This window comes from Tachypleus tridentatus, chromosome 6 (genome assembly GCF_004210375.1).
Source record: "Tachypleus tridentatus isolate NWPU-2018 chromosome 6, ASM421037v1, whole genome shotgun sequence".
NCBI lineage: Eukaryota > Metazoa > Arthropoda > Merostomata > Xiphosura > Limulidae > Tachypleus > Tachypleus tridentatus.
In genome coordinates, this window is record NC_134830.1 from 135,306,855 (window position 1) to 135,327,217 (window position 20,363).

The following is a 20,363-nucleotide window of genomic DNA, read 5'->3' on the forward strand; positions in this document are numbered from 1 at the left end:
GTGGTTATCATGTACCAGAACTAATAACAATGAAATAAGGAGGAGTGAGTGGTTATCATGTACCAGAATTAATAAGAGTGAACCAAGGAGTGAGTGGTTATCATGTACCAGAACTAATAACAATGAAATAAGGAGGAGTGAGTGGTTATCATGTACCAGAACTAATAAGAATGAACTAAGGGGTGAGTGGTTATCGTGTACCAGAACTAATAAGAATGAATCAAGGAGGAGTGAGTGGTTATCATGTACCAGAATTAATAAGAATAAACCAAGGAGGAGTGAGTGATTATCATGTACAAGAATTAATAAGAATAAACCAAGGAGGAGTGAGTGATTATCATGTACAAGAATTAATAAGAATGAACCGAGGAGGAGTGAGTGGTTATCATGTACAAGAATTAATAAGAATGAACCAAGGAGGAGTGAGTGGTTATCATGTACCAGAATTAATAAGAGTGAACCAAGGAGTGAGTGGTTATCATGTACCAGAACTAATAACAATGAAATAAGGAGGAGTGAGTGGTTATCATGTACCAGAACTAATAAGAATGAACTAAGGGGTGAGTGGTTATCGTGTACCAGAACTAATAAGAATGAACCAAGGAGGAGTGAGTGGTTATCATGTACCAGAATTAATAAGAATGAACCAAGGAGGAGTGAGTGGTTATCAAGTGTTATAATCAGAAATAATGAATTAGTATATGGGTGCATCGATGCGTATCTAAGTGCAGAAAAACTGACCCGTCTATTCAGGATCTAAAAAAGATTTTAAAAGTATGTATTTATACTTAAAAACGACCGTGAAATGAGAAAAATAAGAGAAAATCGAAAAATGATAGAATAAGTGATCCAAATTTCTGTTTAACAAAATCTATTATTATATGTTTGTGTGTGTATGTGTAAATTACGTTGGAGAAAAACATCTCATTTAATGCTGGAAGTTAGCAACAATTTAAAATAAGTGGTAAAGTCCATACACACCCATTGTTAAAGACAATCTTACGCATATTTAGAGCCCGGCATGTCCAGGAGGTTAAGGCACTCGACTCGTAATCCGAGCGTCGCGGGTTCGAATCCCAGTCGCACCAAAAATGCTTGCCTTTTCAACCTTGAAGGCGTTATAATAATACGGTCAATCCCACTCCCTATTCGTTGTTAAAAAAGTAGCCCAAGAGTTGGCGGTGGGTGGTGGTGATGGCAAGCTGCTTTCCTTCCCTCTAGTCTTACACTGCTAAATTAGGGACGGCTAGAGTAAATAGTCTTCATGAAGGTTTGCGCGAAATTCAAAACAACCCACCCTAAAATCATGTTTAGTGACGAAAATACAAAACACAAGAAGGCCCAAATCAAACCATGAATATATGATATAATTTTTAAAATAACACAATATCGAGGGTAGCAGTTAGATAGAGAAAAATTCCGAGCAAATGGAACATAACTGTTCTAAAATTGTATGGTTATACAACCGTTGTTGTGTCGAAAAGAATATCTCCTATATAATGATTTCTATTTGCTCTGGTTTATTCCAGCAATTAAAAAATCTAAATTAAATAAAATAGAAACATTTTTTCAGCTTTGACTTATAATAAAAAAAATACTAATGAAGTAAACTTAATGTTTGATTGATAAGAAAATAAATTAGTGAAATAAATAAAAAAGAACGTTAGAGTAATAGAAAAGGTCACACCTCTAGGCTATTAAACGAAAATACCAAAGACACAAAATGTCAGACAGACATATATAAAAAAGTAACAGATTTATAAGAACAATGACGTAAGGAAACCTGTCTAAAACTTCTGTAATTAATTCCAACAAAAGTGTGAAATTAGATAACAGTTTCCTTCACATGGACGAGGGTATAAAATAATTCTCTCAGAAATTCTTACAACAATAATTCAACTCTAAATGTCGACACTGGCACGCCATATTTCGAAACACTCTCGCCTTTCTGTTTCAATCATATTAAACCATTGCCTTGTACTTATAATAAAAAAGTATTCGAGTCATTTCTCTATGGTATTAAAATATACACGGCGAAACAGGAAAAAGAAAACAACAAACAGAAGACGAAATAAGGAAAAGTTCAGTGCGAGTAATAGAAGCTTCGATATATAAACTTACTTAAAACGATCAACCTATCAAGTATTTTTTGTATTTAAGTTTTTATTGCGATTTTCAAGAGGCAAACAATTCTATGTTTTAAACTTATAATAAATGTTTGACTTTAATCGTGACTTTCGGAATACTGAGAAGTCTTACTTAGCTTAGTGTGTGTGTGTGTTTTCTTATAGCAAAGCAACATTGGGCTATCTGCTAAGTCTACCGTGGGGAATCGAACTCCTGATTTTAGCGTTGTAAATCCGAAGATCTACCGCTGTACCAGAGTGGGACTTTAGCCTAGTGTTTCAGGTTTAAAAGTGTATATATGTGTTATTGAAGAGTTAGTGTATTTGTTTGTATGATAGTGACACACAATGTTTTTCACAACGAGGTATCTGTGCTCTTTCCACCACGGGTATCGGAAGCGTTGTAAGTCTGCAGATATTCCGCTATGCCACTAGGTTTCGAAGACTTAGTGTGTCCACATCCGGGAGACTCAACATAATCAGAATAAAGAAGAGTTTGAGTGCATCCAGTGAAGTAACGAAACCGGTAAGAAGGGTTTGAAAGTATCCAGTGATATAACCGAACCGGTAACTAGTGTTTCAAACTATCCTGTGTTATTACGAAACCAGTAAATAGAGAAGAGTTTAAAAGCATTCCGTGATATAACAAAACCGGTAAATAAAGAAGAGATTGAAAGTGTAATGTTGTATAATGAAACCGGTAAATAAGAAAAGTTTGAAAATATCCCGTAATATAATGAAACCGGCAAATAGAGAAGAGTTTGAAAGTTAAAAAAAAAGGGTTTACATTTTCTTACTTATGGACATATTAAATCTAATTTTACACACATGGAAGACTAAATGTTGTTGTTGTTTTTAAATAAATTGAATAAAATTCTTGATGTATATTTATAAGTTGAGGTCTCGCGAAATAATTTAGAGACAATTTTACGTTTTTTCACTCGTGCTTTGTTAACCATGCAGGTGATGGGTTAACATGGGGACAACGCGCTGCGCAAGCCGCGTGGACATCAAAGCTCTCTACGTGTTGCTTCCTTCGTTACGCAGACGGAGTAAACTCACACGGACCGCCTACCTCTGAGAAAGGAATACTGAAATATCGAACACAACCGGATATTTCCTAAACAACCAATTAGCTATAATAGTCACACCAGTTCGTATTTTGGAATACGTATTGCTAGTAACCACACCATGGCTCGTCATGACAATGAAATTAAAACATTTGACTCGCAATCTGAGGGTCTCGGGTTCGAATTCCGGTCGCACCAAACATGCTCGCTCTTTCAGCAATGGGGCGCTATAATGTTACAGTCAATCCCTCTATTCGTTGATAAAAGAGTAGCCCTAGAGTTGGCGATGGGTGGTGATGACCAGCTGCCTATCCTCTAGTCTTAAACTGATAAATTAGGGACGGCTAGCGGAGCAAGCCCTTGTGTAGCTTAGTGCAAAATTCAAAAACAAAAACTAACCACGCGAATTCTTGTCTTGGTATATTCTCGTATAAACTGAATTCCTGTGTATTTTACATCAGAAATATCAACGGTTCATTCAAATATTCACCTCTACATCACCTTAAGACATTTCTGAAGCACAGAAATACAGATGTTTATATGAAAAACTCACTTTGAGAAAATAAAATCACTTAAGTACTATATTCTCGCAACTTCATGGAAAACTCATCTTATAAGAAGCATGCAGCTTTTGAGCAGGAATATAAACTTGTTACATGACTACACCACAGAAAACTAAGTTGAACCTTCAAAACGTGCTTGCAAAAATGCTTGTTGCTAGTAAACACGCTAGTTGGTACCTGAAAGATGCACGTTAGTTTGTCTTAGTTCTAGGCAAAATAACATGTAACACCATCTGAAGAATGAAACACATATGTCATCATTGTTTGTTCTTCGGGTTCGTAAGTAATTAAGAATTTTTTAATAATGTTTGTAGAATTAACTTATTCTTCTACGACTAAAGAAAATTAGGAACGTGTTTCATACCTTATTTCCTTCACCTCTGGAAGAGGGAGGGGTTTGAGGGTATTACAATCGAGTTCTTGTATGTATGTGTATGCGTGTTCGTTTGTCTGTGTTGGCCCGGCGTAGCCAGGTGGTTAAAGCACTCGACTCGTAATCCGAGGGTCATGGGTTCGAATCCCCGTCACACCAAACATGCTCGCCATTTCAGTCGTGGGGACGTTATAATGTGACGATCAATTCCACTTTTTGAGAAAAGAGTAGCCCACGAGTTGGCGGTGAGTGGTTATGAATATCTGCCTTCCCTCCAGTATTACACTGCTAACTTAGGGACGGCTAGCGCAGATAGCCCTCGTGTACCTTTGGTTTGGTTTGTTTTGAATTTCGCGCAAACTGTCTCTGTTTCCGAGAATTATCTCGAAAACTAATAGACCGATGTATGCGAAAATGTTACACAAAATGGGTAGTCAGTATCGGATAGTTATTCCGGAATTTGACCCGACAAATCTGAGATCCTAGATCGCTTTGAACCATTTCTTTATACTGAGGAGAGAGATGTACTCGCGGTTTGGAAATAAATCTGTAAGGTCGGTCAGATTTGTGCCAGATATCGAGTTCACGTTAAGAAATAGACTCTTCATCACACTAAAAAATAAATAAAAAATCCAAATTTTCTATCATTCTACTAGATCTGGAAAATATTTTCTGAGTTTTCGAAAGTAAAATGAGACGTTATTCATTACAAACGCACATATTCTCGAACTAAAGAGCATCGGGGCGATGGACTCTGTAGAACTCTGCGATTGCTCTTGTTCTATTATGTTTATTCGACGATAATAGATGGTCTTAATCGACAAACGTGTTTTTCTAAGTTGGTTTGGATAAACATTTTGATTATTTTGAGAAATTATCGCAATATAACAGCAAAAAAAAGTCTCCCTCTCTCTCTATATATATATATGTATACACACACACGAGTGTTAAGATAATAGAAACAAAGATCCATATTAGTTTCTAACGTTTCGTATTGAGCTCAGACATTGGACATTCATTTATGAGAACGTTCTGTTTCAAATATTTTGAGCATAGAATGTTCTAGTAAAACCAAAAGTCCCAGGAGCGTTAGCAGTGTAGACTAGAACAATGCACTACACGCTCTTATCAGTGATAATAATTTAAGTCGAACGTTTTTTTTTATTATTTTTATGTCCTCCCCCAGTAGCAGAGCGGTATTTCTGCAGACATACAACGCTAGAAACCGGGTTTCGATACCAGTAGTGGGTAGAGCACAGATAGCCCATTGTGTAGCTTTGCACTTAACTTCAAACAACAAAAACAAAAATGAATTAACCAATATCAAACTCCCTTCAACAGCAGAGGTTTTGAAATCGAAAATAATTTAACACTACAAAATAGTTTGTCGGAAGTGAGAGAAAAGAAAACTTTAGCTAAAAGTTGAAGATAATAAAAATAAAGTTATTAAACTTCGGCGGACCTCTTCTATCGAGCCTAGCAGAAAAACTGTAGAAACGTAATTGATCTTTCGTTTGAGTTAACATTACACGTGACTTTCAAAGCGCGATATAAAATTCAATAGAAAGATTACTGATGCCATTTCACTAGTACTGTGTTCTGACGTGTCCTTGGTCCATGAAATCATGAGATATTGCACGTGAGCTCATGATGATTACATAAAAATTCGTTCCTGCGTCTGTTGACAGAGGGCTAAAAAAGTTTCAAATGGTTTACTTTGTAGGCATGTGTATGGGCTGCAAGAATTAACTTCGATGTATCGTAGCTTCTAGATTTATATATATATATATAAAATAAACTTTGATAACAACAAAAATGAAAACTGTTTCCTACAAGAACACAGTGGAGCTCTCAAAATCAAATAAATCGATTTTTGTGTTTTACTCTCAGTAGTTTAAATGTTTATAAAATTTCTAAGCTTGACATTATACTGTGTTAGTTAATTTGTTTAATTTCGAGCAAAGGTACACGAGGGCTATCTGCACTAGCCGTCCTTAATTTAGCAGCGTAAGATTAGAGAGCAAGCAGCTAGACATCACCATCCACCACCAACTCTTGGGCTACTCTTTTGCCAACGAATAGTGGGATTGATCGTCATCTTATAACGTCCCCGCAGCTAGAAAGGCGAGCATGTTTGGTGTAACATGGATTCAAACCCGCGACCCTCGGATTACGGGTCCAGCATCATAACCACCTGGCCTACACAATCTGGTCTGGACACTGTTCGTTGATTCTCACAAAATATGGCATAGTGTTATTCAAATCACCAATCCGACATTAATGGGGGGAAGGGGGAAGAAGAGAAATACTCTGCTATTTTCAGGGCTACGAAACAATATAAATACTATATGGTTTTGAAGTCCCATTCACCACATCCAAACGTTTTGTACATACAATCTAAAACTCGCAATGTACCCATGGTGAAAGCATGTTCGCTTAGTTTTTTAAAATAAAAAATGACTTTAGATATGATATTTTCATAAACATGCCCTATGCATCAAAGTCTCCAGACCTAAAATGCACGCGACTTCTAGCAGTTCTTTCGCTAAATCATGTTTTTCTCGTTTTTTTTTGTTGCCGTCGTTAGATATTAACAGCGAATAAAAAGCGGCACTTACAAGTTTGTTAAAGAACATGCTAAAGATATTTTATGGCGTAATGTTTAAAGGACAAAGCTTTCAGTAGTTAATCATAGTGTATAACAGAAATATACAATATACATAAAAGGATTGAATAAATCTTTGAAAATACCGAACAACACACTACAACATTCTATTACAATGGGCAAATAGGCCTAGCTTGTTTGTTTGGTTTGTTTTGACTTTCGCGTAAAACTAGGGCTATCTGCGCTAAGTAGGCCTAATACTCAGATGAAAGAAGTAGAATATACCTCTGTTTTTTACTTAAATTTGAGTAGAGTTGTTGTTTAGGTTTTTTGTGGTGAGGTTAAGAGTTGCTCATTTTTACTACAGCAGCATTCGTATTTAACAAATGTTCACAAGTCTAACATAAAACTCCGAGAAAAGTCTTTGTATAAAGCAGGAAAAACTAGTGCGAAACATGCACAATGAGTGTAATGTTAGTGTATGTGTATGTCAGAAAATAGCTACAGTAATGGCAAAGAAAAAATCTCACTGTTTGTATACAGCATGGAAGACTAGTAAGAAAGATTCACACTATGTAAAGTTAATGTTTGTCTACTAGACTAGTCAGAAGTATTTTCGCTGTGTGTAAAGTTAATGTTTATCTACTAGACTAGTCAGAAGTATCTTTGCTGTATGTAAACATAATGTTTGTGTACTAGACTAGTCAGAAGTATCTTCGCTGTGTGTAAAGTTAATGTTTGTCTACTAGACTAGTCAGAAGTATCTTTGCTGCATGTAAACATAATGTTTGTGTACTAGACTAGTCAGAAGTATCTTAGCTGTGTGTAAAGTTAGTTCTTCACCTCTCCGATAGGTAGAAATTATTGAATATTTTATATAATTCGTGGGAACGCTAATAACAGCTGAAGACTCAGTCTGGCGACTTATAAAAATCGATTATTTAATACGTCCCTTTCGTTTTAGCAGATGTTACGTTCTCGAACCTGTTTAGCAGTCGTTTCATATATAGAGCTAATGAATAAATATAATTAACTTAAACACAGTGATAATCATTTGATAATAAACACCCAGCTGACTTAAATATGCACCATGCATAGAACAAAGACTATAAAACCACTTGCTGTGTCCTACCAAACGTGGAGGATGAACATTAATAGATAAGGAAGTCCTGCACTGTCCTAAAATCATGGACTTCCAGATTGTCGATAAAAATCTTGTACAATGAGGATATTTCTAATAAATACAAATGTTTTTTTGCACGATTCCTAGTACAATAGATCACGTGCTTTTAACAAGTGTTAACTGGAATGAGAAAGTGATTTACATTTTGAGCTGCTGAGTTTTTAAACGCATGCGCTAATTAGGCACAAAAACAATAGCCATATGACATGTTTATGGAAACGCTCTGAAACACTTCCTCTATAGTAGAGCAGCTGTTATTAAACAATGGTGAAGTTTTATGCGACACAATAAATCATTTCTCGAGAGCCTATTAGGCCCAGAGGAATGAAATATTCTACTTTTGTTTGTAAGAACAGTGTTGTAGCTTATGTAATCTGCTCCTAATGAGCATGTAATAACACAGTTAGTTAAAGATACATTTAAGCTATTAAAGATCCTACGGTACCGAATGAAAAAAATGCACATTTGTCAAGGGAACTATCACAATGTATAGAAAATAATAAAGAGTTTCCTTGTGGTTGTTATAAAGCTTGCTCATTTGTTTTGGAGCACAGCCACATAGTGCTACCTGCTGTAGCCATCGCGGAGAATCGAATCTCGGATTTTAGGATTGTAAATCCGTAAACTTACCGCTATCACACTAGTTGCTAAAACTAAATGTAGAAAAGAGTCTTATAACGCTAAGCATCTACGTTAGTTGGATTAGTAGAAACTCACATAAGGTTACATCGATTGTTTGTTTTTTGAATTTCGTGCAAAGGTAAACAAAAGCTATCTGCGCTAGCTATTCCTCATTTAGCAGTAAAAGATTACAGGAAAGGAAGCCAGTAATCACCACCAACTTTCGAGCTACTCTGTTACTATCGAATAGTGGTATTGACCGTCACAAAATGTGATCAAGGTTTGAGCCATACTTCACTGGGACTCGATGAACGCCCTATGGTAGAAATATTACCTCAATTTTCTTTTGTTTTTTTTCCTTACATCTGTATTTTATGAGAAGTGAATACCATTATAGTGTAATTTATGCGATAAAATCTACAATACCACAAAAAATAAAACAAGACCAAAAGAAAAGGGGGGTGAAAATCACAGAAAAAAGAAATACTGAATGAAAACAAAAAAATCCGAGGGTCGTGGATTCAAATCCCCGTCGCACCAAATATGCTCGCTCTTTCAGCCGTGGGGGCGTCAATCCCACTATTCGTTGGTAAAAGAGTAGCCCACCAGCTACCTTCCCTCTAATCTTACACTGCTAAATTAGAGACGGCTAACGCAGACAACCTTTGTGTAGCTTTGCGCGAAATTAAAAAAGAAACAAACAAAAAAATCCCACAGTTTTGAGTTTCTTTAATGCCTATGAAGTGATTGTTATCGAATTATCACACAACGTAATAGTCCAAGATGGCGCAAAACGTAAGCACAATCTGAGAACGGTTTCAGTTTCGTTTTTGTGCATGTTGTATATTCAGTTGATGAGGATATACATGTATTAGTGTTTCTAGCACGACAATTCAAACTCTAACCACACGTTTTCACGCGCCAGTGAATTTTATTCAGCTTGTTTTAAAGCAAAACCAAAACCTAACAAATCGTGTTGAATCGACCTATAAAAACTGGTTCGAAAACTTCCTACTAAAATAATACAGCTAATAAGACAGGCTTGGGAATTAAACTTTTTAAAAAGTTGTTCTGCTTTTAATAACACATTTTCCATAATTCAGTTACGAAGATTTCAAATATAATGTTGTTGTTTTTTTCTATCTCGTAAGAACTTTTTACAAATCGGGAAGAAAATAAACTGTTAGTTAGATCAAATTATTATTTCGTTTTTTATTATTATGTTTGAGTTATAGAACGATCGATGAGACTCTCACGTCGTGATTGGTCTAGAGAAATCTAAAGCCAATGGTTATCATCATTTTAAACAACAAAATGTGACCCAGTTCCAATGAAAATGATCCACTTATGTAAAAGTGCATATGACGTTTTGTGAAAAACCTATACATGATTGAGAAAAATGGTTATTGTTTTCAGATTCAGCTTACAGAAATTACTGCCGAACATGTAGAAAATGATTTTACATCGCAGGCCTGTGTTATTAATAGGTGCGCTAATTGTAATTCATAATTAGTATTATGGAACATCTTTCTTTGTTGCCCATTTAATAAAGTATATCTGTCTTAGATTTGTCTCACATTTTTTGTCGAACAACAAAGTATATTAGGGTTACTGAAGTCACGATGTCGTTCATTCTTGGTTCGATTATAATTAGTTACATTGGTATGCCAACTTCAACCATTTCATTTTGATACAAATATGAACCACGAGACCCTTAAAGGAGGAAGAAAAAACACACACACAAAAGGATATGTAAAAACATATTAAAAGTTTCAGAAGTAAAAAAGGTCTGGCAGTGCGAGAAAATATAACACAGTCCATTTTCGAAAACGTTACAGTTTCATCGAAAAACTCATTCCTCGAAAGTGAATTTTTCGAATTTCTAGTTTAGTGTTTTTATGGCATCTGTACAGTTAGAGGGAAAGCTATCAGCAAGAAGGTGGCAAAATACAGCAGAATAACAATTTGAAAAACCTCAAGTAAAATAAATATTATATATACAGAGACACATTACACAACATTACCGACAGATACTGATAGACAGAGGGACACATTACACAATACCACCGACAGATACCGACAGATACCGATAGACAGACCGACAGATACCGATCACCGACGGATGCACACATCACCGACGGATTACACAACACACCACCGAGAGACACTGATAGATAGAGGGACACATTACACAACATTACTGACAGATACTGATAGACAGATTTGATCAGTTCAAAGACTTTTGGTCAGTTTGGTGGAATTATTTATTAAAACGTCTGCAGGAGCTAATGAAGCTCTTTTACTGTCAGTTACATTCTTAATCGCACAACAGTGATTTTTAAAACTCAAATAAGGCTAGTCAAGTCACACTACAATAACCGAATAGTCCGATATCACCTGCAGCTATCAGTTCCATGAGAACAAATTAAACAGTTTGTTTATCGTCGTGACACTTCTCCTCTGACCTGTATCTTAAACATACAAGTTACACCCATGTTTTCGTCGCACTTTGCGAAATATCGACGAAAATGATTTACCGAATGTAAACAACCAGTTACTCTTTCATAAAGTTCACTTTCAAGGTCTGGGGGCTGAAATTGACGATACGCTTTTACGACTTCATCGTTCACGTACACCATGCACACAACCTCCCCCTGAAGGTTTTATTTGATTTTGTGGCAGATTTATCTTACCCGGGGTGGACGGTGGGAAAGTATTGGGATTACTGTAACGCGCGGAGTCACCACCAGCCCTGCCCCCCATCTTGCTTAGCCTTCATTTACTGCCGTATAAAAGGTATGTTACTATAACCTCACCTCAGAATACAAAATAATGATAGCATAAACTGAGCCGTAACGATAAAAAGAGTTGTAGAGTTAGAATGTTTTTTGTTGTTTTTTTCTATCCGATCGAACTATTTACAGGCCAGTGATAAGAACGTAGAGCACGTTGTTGAGAATTCCTTACCTTTATGTAGCTCGTGATTAATATTTTTGACAGATGAAAATGTGAAATCGTCTAACTGATTTCGTTCCGTGATCTAATTTATTGTATAAATTCCGTTATCTAACTACTTATCCTTCTTGGAGAAGGTTACCATGGGTTACGACCGCTCACCGATACAAAGTTGAATTGAGTCGTTTCTCAGTGAACCAATCTGTGCTAAAAGAAGATCCCACCCCTTCCGTCAGCGATAAGCTCGAGGACTCGCAACTCAAAAATTCCAAAGTCGATCCCTGTGATGAGCATAGCACAAATAGGCCATGCCACGGATTCGCTTCGAACAGGAATTTCCCAAATTACTAAACAGTATGCGCAATGATTTCTGGGTAATCGATTCTTGAAAATATACTTTTTTGCATACCTTGTTCGTTAACCTGCTGGACTAGCAGTCTGAAGGTCGCGGGATCGAATCCCGTCACCGAATACACTCGCTCGCTCTCTCAACCTTGGGGACGTCATACAATTATGGTCAAAAGCCAAACCCACTGTTTCGTTATTAAAGAGTATCCCACGTTTAGGCGGTAGATGGTGTCTGGCTAGCTACCCTTCCTCTCTCACTTCTGAATTTGATTCAGCTATCTCGGACAGTAGTCCTCACGAATTTCAACAAAAACCGTATTCTGTTTTTGTTGAGACAGAAAGTTGACAACTGCCAAAAAATAAACTGATTTCGTTACGTACGCGACAGTTTTATTGTGAATATTTTACTTCAGAATGATTTGTTTTGTTTTGAATTTCGCGCAAAGCTACACGAGGGCTATCTGCGCTAGCGGTCCCTAATTTCACTTCAGCTTTCCTTAATTTACTCATTTGTCTTGATACTTCTTCACCCGTAATCGGTGACCAGGTGGTTAAGGCGTTTGACTCGTAATCTTAGGGTCGCAGGTTCGAGTCCCGGTCGCACCAAACATGTGACGGTCAATCCCACTATTCGTTGGTAAAAGAGTAGCTCAAGAGTTGGCGGTGGGTGGTGATGACTAGCTGCTTTCCCTCTAGTCTTACACTGCTAAATTAGGGAAGGTTAGCGCAGATAGCCTTCGAGTAGCTTTGCGCGAAATTCAAAACAAACAAATTCTTATTGTAAGAAAAATGTTGGACTAACTCATTCAGAACGAAGACTAGAACAACAAAATAAATAAAATCGTGAATTATTTTAAAGCTGTTTGTTTGCAGCGCCAAACCACACGATGGCCTATTTGCCATTTGCCCATCATCGGAAGCTAATTTTAGCATTGTAAGTCCGAAACCTTGCTGTTGACCCTCCGGGAAAAGGAAGTTTTATACGTTACACTACTGGACAGCAAAAAACTTATTTCGCCTTTGGTGAGTCTCTTGTATTCATGAGAGAAAACCGGTTATTGATTAATCATCTTAATCTAATTTAATAATTTATTCCTTTAAGTTGGTTTGTTTTTTCAATTTCGCGCAAAGCTACTCGAGGGCTACCTACGCTAGCCGTCCCTAATTTAGCAGTGCAAGACTAGAATGAAGGCAGCTATCCTCCCCACCCATCTCTTAAACTTAAAATACTCTTTTACCAATGAATAGTGGGAACTGACCGTCACATTATAACGTCTCAGGGATGAAAAGGCTAGAATGTTTTGTGGGACGGGAATCGAGCCCGCAATCCTCAGATTACAAGTCCAGCGCCCCCTAACCACCTGGGTATGTCGGGCCTACCTTTGTAAGCAAACAGCAAATCTAACTTTATCTTATGTTTTTTTCCCCTTAATGACGCTGAGATATAAACGTTGGAACATTTGGAAGTTAAAGATGTTTATAAATTGCAAAATTGTGACCAGTGTGTAAAATTTACCTGACATAAAACAACAACTTTATAAATATTTCGTATTTTAAAAAATAACTCATCACATTACAATTTTTCCTTCTTAACATGTAGATACTTCTCGCAAACAAAACACCTCCCCCCCCGTGGCTCAGCGGTATGTCTGTGGATTTACAACACTAAAAACCGGGTTTCGATACTCATGTTGGGCAAAGCACAGATAGCCCATTATGTAGCTTTGTGCTTAATTCAAAACAACAACAACAACAAAATACCTACGTTTTTCTCTACGCTAAGCCTACCTGCCAGTTTTTGTTACAACCATCTCGGTTCCAAATGTATGAAATCTTTCCCATAATTCCTTGGACTCTAAAGTAACTTTCGGATCATCTTGAACACCGTCGTCGTCCGGTTCCAAAGACTGTAGCGATGGCCGCAAGTGTGAAGGACACAGTGGAAACTTTGGCACGGGAGTTGGGGAATGCAAAGAGAGGCAATGCGGTGGAAACAGGAAAGGATTCGCGCCGAACCCTCGCGGACCTCGAGCCTCGGCTGATGCAGTGAAAGAAGGTAACAGGAACGGGTGATAGGCTATTCCGTGTGGTAACATTGTTGACTCCAATGTCATGGACAGCGTCAGCGGGATGTCTAGAGTTCGGAGAGTTACAAAGAATGAAAAGTAAGTGAAATACTGTGCACTCCGATGGCATGAGCTTCGAAACTCGGATCCCCTGCCGATACAGTAAACTTAGCGTTCACAATACACATGTATGCATCCGTATCATTGATTCGCTCTCGGTTGTATAAGCACGGAAGCCTTAACCAATCACTGAATCAAAAACAGACATCCCAGGCGTTCCCAGGAGACTTGTATAAATATTAGACTTTAAACAGCAGTCTTTACGGAATGGCATAATACCGCCATCTGTAGAGCATTTTCGAAATAAACAATTTACGTAATTTTTCAAGAGTGTTTCACAATTTTTGTCTTCAGTATTTTAAAGTTTTGTGTGATAGCTTACAAACAGAGAAATTAAAATATCCATCTGTCATTACTTGTTAGAATGTAGGATTACTGCTATATTAGCAGGAGGAAAATTTTCAACTTAACTAAAGTAACTAAATATTGTTATACTGATTCACCATTATTCCTTGCTTTAATCTTTAACAGTTACTTATTTGTTTATTAAATGCCATTTCGACGTTTCGATTCTAGGTTATATTCACTTTCAGTCTTAGGCTTCATGCAAATTATGCTCTAACAAACTGCTGAAGGGCACATTTTATAATGAATTTCATTTTTCTTAACATGATAAATGGTTGCTTTGCAATTTTTAAAATACAAATTAAGTTTCTTTTCACATACGCGGATTAACTTTGTTGTTGACCTTTGAACTTCGGACTCGCTAGCTGGGCTCGAACACAACCGATATCATAAAATATTTCGCACAATTTCAGCTGAAGTGTATTATAAAAGTAATAGTCAATACCTCGGCATGGTTGGTCTTTGGTAAGTTGATTATGGGTAGACACCTTCCCTATAGCCAGCAGTTCAAAATTACCAACGGTGGCAAATAGCCTAGGTAATTTTGCCATAAATACAAAGTACAAACACAGTAAGGAATATTAGGTTTATTATAAATACAAATACAGACAAGCTTAACAGTTTTGCAATAAATACAAAACACAAAAACAGATATAATTAGTTGCTTTGCTCTAAATACAAAAACAGACAGGCTTAATTACTTTGCAGTAAATACAAAAACAGACAGGCTTAGTTGCTTTGCAGTAAATAAAAATGCAGACAGGCTTAGGAGCTTTGCTATAAATGTAAATACAGATCGGTTTAATAGCTTTGCTATAGATACAAATACAGACAGGCTTAATAGCTTTGCTATAAATACAAATACAGACAGGCTTAAGAGCTTTGCTATAAATGTAAATACAGATCGGCTTAATAGCTTTGCTATAGATACAAATACAGATTGGCTTAATAGCTTTGCTATAAATACAAATACAGATCGGCTTAATAGCTTTGCTATGAGTGAAAAGATACGCTCTTGAGTGTAGACTGTAGAGCAATGGAGCAATCTGCTGAGTGGCATTCAAATCGCACTATTTAATCATATGGGTGTTTCATGTTGGTATTTTTAAACTCTTGACTGCTACCCTCATTCTAATCTATCAGTTCAAAATTAGGCATAGCTTTTTATTGTAGCTTTACGCGTAATTCCTGAAACAAAGTCAAGAGTTTTGATTTCAGTACAGTCTTAAACAAGGTTATTGCACTAAACAAAATAACAATACCAGTACGTATTCACGTCAAAACAAAAACTATTTTTATAACAATAGGAATGAAACGAGTCAAAGTATGAAATGGACACAACAGAAGAACAAACAATAGAAAAGAATAATAGCATTTAAGAGTAAATACATAATACAAAGGGTGCTGAGCGAAGAGTGTTTATTTGAACAAAACAAGAGAAACAAAGTGAAAATATCAAATATAACTCTCACACTCTAGGAAGTTCACACAGATAAGAAGAAACAAGCGAATGTTCACAACAGGAAATGTTACATTACTTCTTTGTTGTTAAACGCTAACCCAAAGAATTAACTATATCTGTTGTGTCCACCATATCTAGCGAAACGTTGTTTTGTTTTTTTTTTTAATTTTGCGCAAATCTCTACGAGTGCTGTCTACGCTAGCCGTCCCTAGCACTGTAAGACTACAGGGAAGATAGCTTGTCACCATCGTCCCCCGCCAACTGTTGGGCTACTCTTTTACCAACGCATAATGAGATTGACCGTCACATTATAACGCCCCCACGCTTGAAAATGCGAGTATATTCGGAGAGAAAAGTCGAACCCGTGACACAGATTGAGAATCGATGTACATAGAGTACTTTAATTTTAACGACCCAATGGCTGATATGGAGATCATGTTTGGCATGATGAGGATTCGAACCCACAACTTTCATATTATGAGACGAACGCTCTAACCATCTGGCTATACTGAGCGTTTTAGAGGTGTAAACGTTACTTTGCGATATCTTATAGAACCCTCTCTCCAAAATTGTTGTAAGATGCCCCTTCTTCAAAATATGGTAATTCACTAATTTCGTTATCAGCAACGTCGTTTAGAATTTCATTAAACGTTTGTTGGATATGGATTACTGGCCGCACTTATATTTTCTGGTGTAAAAATGTACAAAAACAAATATCAAAATACTTTTGGAAGATATTTCATTGATTACTTCTCAATATTATTTAATAACCGTATAAACAATAAAGCAGAGTGTGTGTATGTGTTTTCTTATTGCAAAGCCACATCGGACTATCTGCTGAGTCCACCGAAAGAAATCGAATAATAAAGTTACCAAACTACATTTCTTTTGTATATGAATGTATTCTTCTAAAAACAAACACAATAGAAGTGCCCCCCGCTGGTACAAGCGGTATGTCTACGAATTTACAACGCTAAAATCAGGGGTTCGATTCCCTTCGGTGGGCTCAGCAGATAGCCCGATGTGGCTTTGCTATAAGAAAACACACACAATAAAAGTCGTCGTTTCTCAAGTTGTTAGTTTAATATATTCTTTCTCTAGGAATATGAAAATTGTATACTTAATTTTTTTGCATGTCATCCATTGTTTTTCCAATAGTTAGCTTTCAAAGACACTCATCCTATGTCTGGAAAGGTTACAGCTGGGAATTCTTGTTCCAGGAAGTTATCTGTTGTTTTCCAAACAATTAGGCTTAATAGATGCTTCTAAGTTCAAGAAGGTAGAGGTTGACTGTTTATTGTCGTCCTCTACATTTAATGAACGCGCTTTCTCTTTCCAGGAATATTCCAGTTCCAGGAGGATATTTTTCCTTTTTTCAAACTCTTTGTTTTAAAAGAAAATCCTCAGTCCATGAATATAACAGTTGACTAAGCTTCGTACTCGGAAATTATCTGTACTAAAACTATATCTAAAACTATATTTCTGAACAGTATAAGGATTTTGCACTCCTGATGAAAAGTATATCCTACATAAGTATAATTAGACTTCTATTTGTACAATAATGAAGTGGTACAGTTAGTTATACTAAGTATATTTTACACAAGTATAATTAAACTTCTATTTGTACAGTAATGAAGTGGTACAGTTAGTTATACTAAGTATATTTTACATGTGTAATTAAACTTCTGTTTGAACAGTAATGAAGTGTTATAGTTAGTTATACTAAGTATATTTTATATAAGTGTAATTAGACTTCGATCTGTACAGTAATGAAGTGGTACAGTTAGTTATACTAAGTGTATTTTACACAAGTATAATTAGACTTCGATCTGTACAGTAATGAAGTGTTATAGTTAGTTATACTAAGTATATTTTACACAAGTATAATTAGACTTCGATCTGTACAGTAATGAAGTGTTATAGTTAGTTATACTAAGTATATTTTACACAAGTATAATTAAACTTCTATTTGTACAGTAATGAAGTGTTATAGTTAGTTATACTAAGCATATTTTACACAAGTATAATTAGACTTCGATCTGTACAGTAATGAAGTGTTATAGTTAGTTATACTAAGCATATTTTACACAAGTATAATTAGACTTCGATCTGTACAGTAATGAAGTGTTATAGTTAGTTATACTAAGTATATTTTACACAAGTATAATTAAACTTCTATTTGTACAGTATTGAAGTGTTACAGTTAGTTATGCTAAGTATATTTTACATGTGTAATTAAACTTCTGTTTGAACAGTAATGAAGTGTTATAGTTAATTATACTAAGTATATTTTACACAAGTATAATTAGACTTCGATCTGTACAATAATGAAGTGTTACAGTTAGTTATACTAAGTATATTTTACACAAGTATAATTAGACTTCGATCTGTACAGTAATGAAGTGGTACAGTTAGTTATACTAAGTATATTTTACACAAGTATAATTAGACTTCGATCTGTACAGTAATGAAGTGTTATAGTAAGTTATACTAAGTATATTTTATATAAGTGTAATTAGACTTCGATCTGTACAGTAATGAAGTGTTATAGTAAGTTATACTAAGTATATTTTATATAAGTGTAATTAGACTTCGATCTGTACAGTAATGAAGTGTTATAGTTAGTTATACTAAGCATATTTTACACAAGTATAATTAAACTTCGATTTGTACAGTATTGAAGTGTTATAGTTAGTTATACTAAGTATATTTTACACAAGTATAATTAGACTTCGATCTGTACAGTAATGAAGTGTTATAGTTAGTTATACTAAGTATATTTTACACAAGTATAATTAGACTTCGATCTGTACAGTAATGAAGTGTTATAGTTAGTTATACTAAGTATATTTTACACAAGTATAATTAAACTTCTATTTGTACAGTAATGAAGTGTTATAGTTAGTTATACTAAGTATATTTTACACAAGTGTAATTAAACTTCTGTCTGTACAGTAATGAAGTGTTATAGTTAGTTATACTAAGTATATTTTACACAAGTATAATTAAACCTCGATTTGTACAGTATTGAAGTGTTACAGTTAGTTATACTAAGTATATTTTACATGTGTAATTAAACTTCTGTTTGAACAGTAATGAAGTGGTACAGTTAGTTATACTAAGTATATTTTACACAAGTATAATTAGACTTCGATCTGTACAGTAATGAAGTGTTATAGTAAGTTATACTAAGTATATTTTATATAAGTGTAATTAGACTTCGATCTGTACAGTAATGAAGTGTTATAGTTAGTTATACTAAGTATATTTTACACAAGTATAATTAAACTTCTATTTGTACAGTATTGAAGTGTTACAGTTAGTTATGCTAAGTATATTTTACATGTGTAATTAAACTTCTGTTTGAACAGTAATGAAGTGTTATAGTTAGTTATACTAAGTATATTTTACACAAGTATAATTAGACTTCGATCTGTACAGTAATGAAGTGTTATAGTTAGTTATACTAAGTATATTTTACACAAGTATAATTAAACTTCTATTTGTACAGTAATGAAGTGTTATAGTTAGTTATACTAAGTATATTTTACACAAGTATAATTAAACTTCTATTTGTACAGTATTGAAGTGTTATAGTTAGTTATACTAAGTATATTTTACACAAGTATAATTAGACTTCGATCTGTACAGTAATGAAGTGTTATAGTTAGTTATACTAAGTATATTTTACACAAGTATAATTAGACTTCGATCTGTACAGTAATGAAGTGTTATAGTTAGTTATACTAAGCATAATTTACACAAGTATAATTAGACTTCGATCTGTACAATAATGAAGTGTTATAGTTAGTTATACTAAGCATATTTTACACAAGTATAATTAGACTTCTATTTATACAGTATTGAAGTGTTATAGTTAGTTATACTAAGTATATTTTACACAAGTATAATTAGACTTCGATCTGTACAGTAATTAAGTGTTATAGTTAGTTATACTAAGTATATTTTACACAAGTATAATTAGACTTCGATCTGTACAGTAATGAAGTGTTATAGTTAGTTATACTAAGTATATTTTAGACAAGTATAATTAGACTTCGATCTGTACAGTAATGAAGTGTTATAGTTAGTTATACTAAGCATAATTTACACAAGTATAATTAGACTTCGATCTGTACAATAATGAAGTGTTATAGTTAGTTATACTAAGTATATTTTATATAAGTATAATTAGACTTCGATCTGTACAGTAATGAAGTGTTATAGTTAGTTATACTAAGCATATTTTACACAAGTATAATTAGACTTCGATCTGTACAGTAATGAAGTGTTATAGTTAGTTATACTAAGCATATTTTACACAAGTATAATTAGACTTCGATCTGTACAGTAATGAAGTGTTATAGTTAGTTATACTAAGTATATTTTACACAAGTATAATTAAACTTCTATTTGTACAGTATTGAAGTGTTACAGTTAGTTATACTAAGTATATTTTACACAAGTATAATTAAACTTCTGTTCTGTACAGTAATGAAGTGGTATAGTTAGTTATACTAAGTATA

At 34.9% G+C, this 20,363-nt stretch overlaps 1 protein-coding gene across 4 annotated transcripts in view; it reads right to left on the reverse strand.

Moving 5' to 3' along the window:
- Positions 1-14,159, reverse strand: part of LOC143253741 (T-box transcription factor TBX3-like) — a 35,563-nt gene extending 21,404 nt beyond the window's left edge. For 2 of the 4 annotated variants that reach the window (XM_076508056.1, XM_076508055.1), the window contains exon 1: positions 13,633-14,157. In XM_076508056.1, coding sequence (XP_076364171.1) covers positions 13,633-13,958 — 326 coding nt within the window. In that variant the 5' untranslated portion in view covers positions 13,959-14,157. Of the gene's footprint in view, positions 1-13,632 lie in introns of all 4 variants that reach the window. The other 2 variants (XM_076508054.1, XM_076508053.1) reach the window with 2 other exon arrangements.
- Between the last annotated feature and the right edge of the window lie 6,204 nt (positions 14,160-20,363).